At 43.3% G+C, this 3,261-nt stretch overlaps 1 protein-coding gene across 1 annotated transcript in view; it reads left to right on the top strand.

Moving 5' to 3' along the window:
- Positions 1–2,258, top strand: part of Nup133 (nucleoporin 133) — a 66,731-nt gene extending 64,473 nt beyond the window's left edge. The window contains exons 25-26 of the mRNA XM_008845775.2: positions 993–1,081; positions 2,052–2,258. Of these exons, the coding sequence (XP_008843997.1) occupies positions 993–1,081; positions 2,052–2,188 (226 nt within the window). The 3' untranslated portion in view covers positions 2,189–2,258. The remainder of the gene's footprint in view (positions 1–992; positions 1,082–2,051) is intronic.
- Positions 2,259–3,261: the final 1,003 nt, after the last annotated feature.

Below are 3,261 nucleotides of genomic sequence, written 5' to 3'. Positions count from 1 at the left end.
TGAGACAGGGTCTCCCTGTAGCCCCAGCTGTCCTGGAACTCACTATGTAGACCAGGCTGGCCTCAAACTCACAGAGATCTGCCTGCCTCTGCCTTCCAAGTGCTGGCAGTAACCTTACCTTTTAATTCAATAATTTAGAAATAGCCTAAAGAGACTTAGGAAACAACTGGCATAAGAAATTGATGCTTTTTGGTTTTAGTTTTGTGTTTTTGCTGAGCAAGGGATTTGGAATTCACAATCCTCAAGCCTCAGCCTCCTTGAGTGCTGGGATGACAGGCATGTGTCACAATGTTCGGTTAATAAAATCACAGCTTTTCATGTGAAAATATAGATCCCCTATTCCTTATTTTCACAAAAGTCAGATCTATCATGAAAGATGATATTCAAAGCTGTGTTGTATGTGTTAACACAGTGGTGGCTGTGCGAGGGTCAGCACCCCTTTCAGTCAGAATGGCATTTTCTCATCACCTTGCCCCAAAGGGATGCCACGGTGAAGAGAAGCCAGAGCTCCTAGAACTGGACTCTTCTAGGCAAGGCTAGGGAGAAGACTGGGTGCCACGAGCTGTCCAGCTTCTGTCTCTGTCCTGGGTAGCCAGGATTGCTGTTCAGTTTTATCCTGGCATCATTTTCTGGAGTGCTAGCCCTGGGTCTCCTTCTTGATCTCTTGTCTGTAACCCTGGCTGACCTGGAACTCATTGTGTAGATCTGCTGCTGCCTCCCTGGTGCTGGGATTAAAGGAGTGTTCCACCACTGCCACTCCTCTGTTTGGTTTTAACTTAAGTGTGTAAGCGCAGCAGTGTGTGCTGCCAGTGCAGCTCAGGTAAGTAATAGATTTGAGTATGTCCATTATTTTGATGATTTGAAGCAGTGTCACAGAACTGGGCACTCCGTCCCACCACCATCTGGAGAAAGCCACAATAGCAAACAAAGCCATTTATCTCAGCTACAGTGATGACATCATTTCCCTTGTGTTTTGTGTTTGTGTTTTTTAGTTGGTCTGGTTCCGATGGCAAAGATGATCCAATTGAAGTGTCTAAAGACAGTGTGTTTGTGAAGATCTTGCAGAAGCTTTTAAAAGATGGTAAGTGGTTTATTGCTACTAGGAATTAAATGTCACTCCTTGGTTTTGGAAATCATGGGCCATGAATGTTTCCAAGATGTAGCTTAGAGCAGAGTAGGTGAAGGTGAAGTTGTCCCCTGCCCTCTGGGTCCTCAATCTTTGCAGTTACCCATGGGCGCAGACACTTGATTATGACACCTAAAGTTTACTGAGAGGAGTAATTGCTTCCTGTTTTCAGCTAACCCTTGTGAAGATTGAAAATCTGAAATGAGATATAAACTTTGTTGTGTATTCGTAGTGGATTGACTGTACAATGCTTAAGAATAAATGACAAGGGGCTGGAGAGATGGCTCAGGGGTTAAGAGTACTTACTGCTTTTCCAGAGGACCTGGGTTCAGTACCCAGCACCCACATGGCAGTTCCAGGACATCTGATACCCTCTTCTGGCCTCCATAGGCATTGCACACACAGTACACTTACATACATGTAGGCAAAACACTCATACACATAAAAATTAATTTAGAAAAAAAGCACGTATGTGTGTCTTTGAGTCAGGGTGTCACTGTGTTGCCCAGGCTGGTCTTGGGCTACTAGGGTCAAGGGTTCCTCCTGCCTCAGCATCCTGAGTGCTGAAACAATGGGTACCCAGCTTGGGTTGTGATACCTTATCTGTTAAATTCCCCAAATTAGACAACATAGAAATGACTATGACTGTTAATTGAAAACTTTGCACATTGAAAGTATATCTTAAGCTATAGAAAAAAATGAAAACACTTCAGATTCTAATAAAAACTTCCCCAGAAGCAGCTATTTGGACCAGTGACGAGAAGAACCTGCAGGTTGCTATGTAGAACCTGTTATCAGACTGAAAGCACAGGGAAGGGAGGAACCTAGAGGTGCCCAGTTTGGAGCCACATTTGCTCGCATGCCTTGCACCAGCTTCTCATTCACTGGGCAATCTCATAGAAGTGACTGTGTCTTTTGTTTGCAGGCACGCAGCTCAGTGAATACTTGCCAGAGGTGCAGGATCTACTGCAAGCAGAGCAGCTGGGAAGCCTAAAGTCCAACCCTTACTTTGAGTTTGTTCTAAAAGCCAATTATGAATATTATGTCCAGGGACAGATGTGACATTTCTAAAAATGGTCATCGTTGTAAAATTTGTGTGCTTATAAAAAGTTTAGACCAAAAAAATTAGGCCTGAATCAGCTTGAAATTTGTACAGTTCTCTTCTGTGCTGTGACAGGCGAGTTTTTTCATGCTTTATTTGAAAGCTACAATATATAGTACAAAATGGGGGTGGGGGGTAATAACTGTAATTTTCTTTTTCAATGCCTACAGCACGCTTGCTGGAAACTTCACTGACGAGGCCCTGGCAGCCTGTGTGGGATGTACAGGGCTCCAGAAGCCTCATTGTTCCCATTTCATTGGCTGCTGTGGGAAGGGCCTATGTCTCCAAAACTAACTCACAGCATCTGTGGTCCCCGCCCCCCCTTCCCGGCATTTCCAGGCTAACTGTAGCCTCACTAGAGCCTCCACACACCACTTCTGTCCTCAGAAAAACTTTATTCATGTGTGAAAAGCCCACTCATGAAATATGGTGTACATTCTAAAAAATAATGCTGTATATAAAAAAAAAGATACTATAGAAAAATAAATTTCAGTTTCCTCTGTTTTGTTTTTTGGGGGTTTCTTTTTGTTTTTTTTTTTTTTTTTTTTTTTTTAGGGTCTCATTTTTTAGCCCTGGCTGGGGGCCTTTTTCTTTAGCCCCCCAAAGGCTGGGTTGCGGGGGTTTCCTATTCCCGGCTGGAACATTTTTTTTTTTTTTTTTTTTTAAGGCGTGAGGAAAACATACCTCAGTAACCCTTCAGCCAGGAAAACTTGGGTTCCCATTTTAAAATAAGTCTTGGAGTGTGTTGGACTGAGCCACCTTTTGATTGAAGTGAGGTATGGTGACCATTTCCCACACCTTTAACTGTTCTCAGTTCAAGAAGTCTTGTCTAGTGAAGTTTATCCTTACCCAGCATGCAAGTTCCTACATTCAAAACTGTGTCTTGGAGGTAATAAACAATGGTAATTGCCAAGGTTTTATTACTCCGTGAGAACCAATTTCTGTCCCCTTGGAGAAAGCATGTCTTCAGTATTGAATATGAGATCTCAGGTCAGTGTCCTAGAGCAGGTGTGATCCAGCCAAGCCTTCTGGG

Source organism: Nannospalax galili, unplaced genomic scaffold, assembly GCF_000622305.1.
Source record: "Nannospalax galili isolate Female #2095 unplaced genomic scaffold, S.galili_v1.0 scaffold702, whole genome shotgun sequence".
Classification (NCBI taxonomy): domain Eukaryota; kingdom Metazoa; phylum Chordata; class Mammalia; order Rodentia; family Spalacidae; genus Nannospalax; species Nannospalax galili.
Note: the sequence above shows the minus strand (reverse complement) of the source record. Positions and strands in the feature narration are given on the sequence as shown.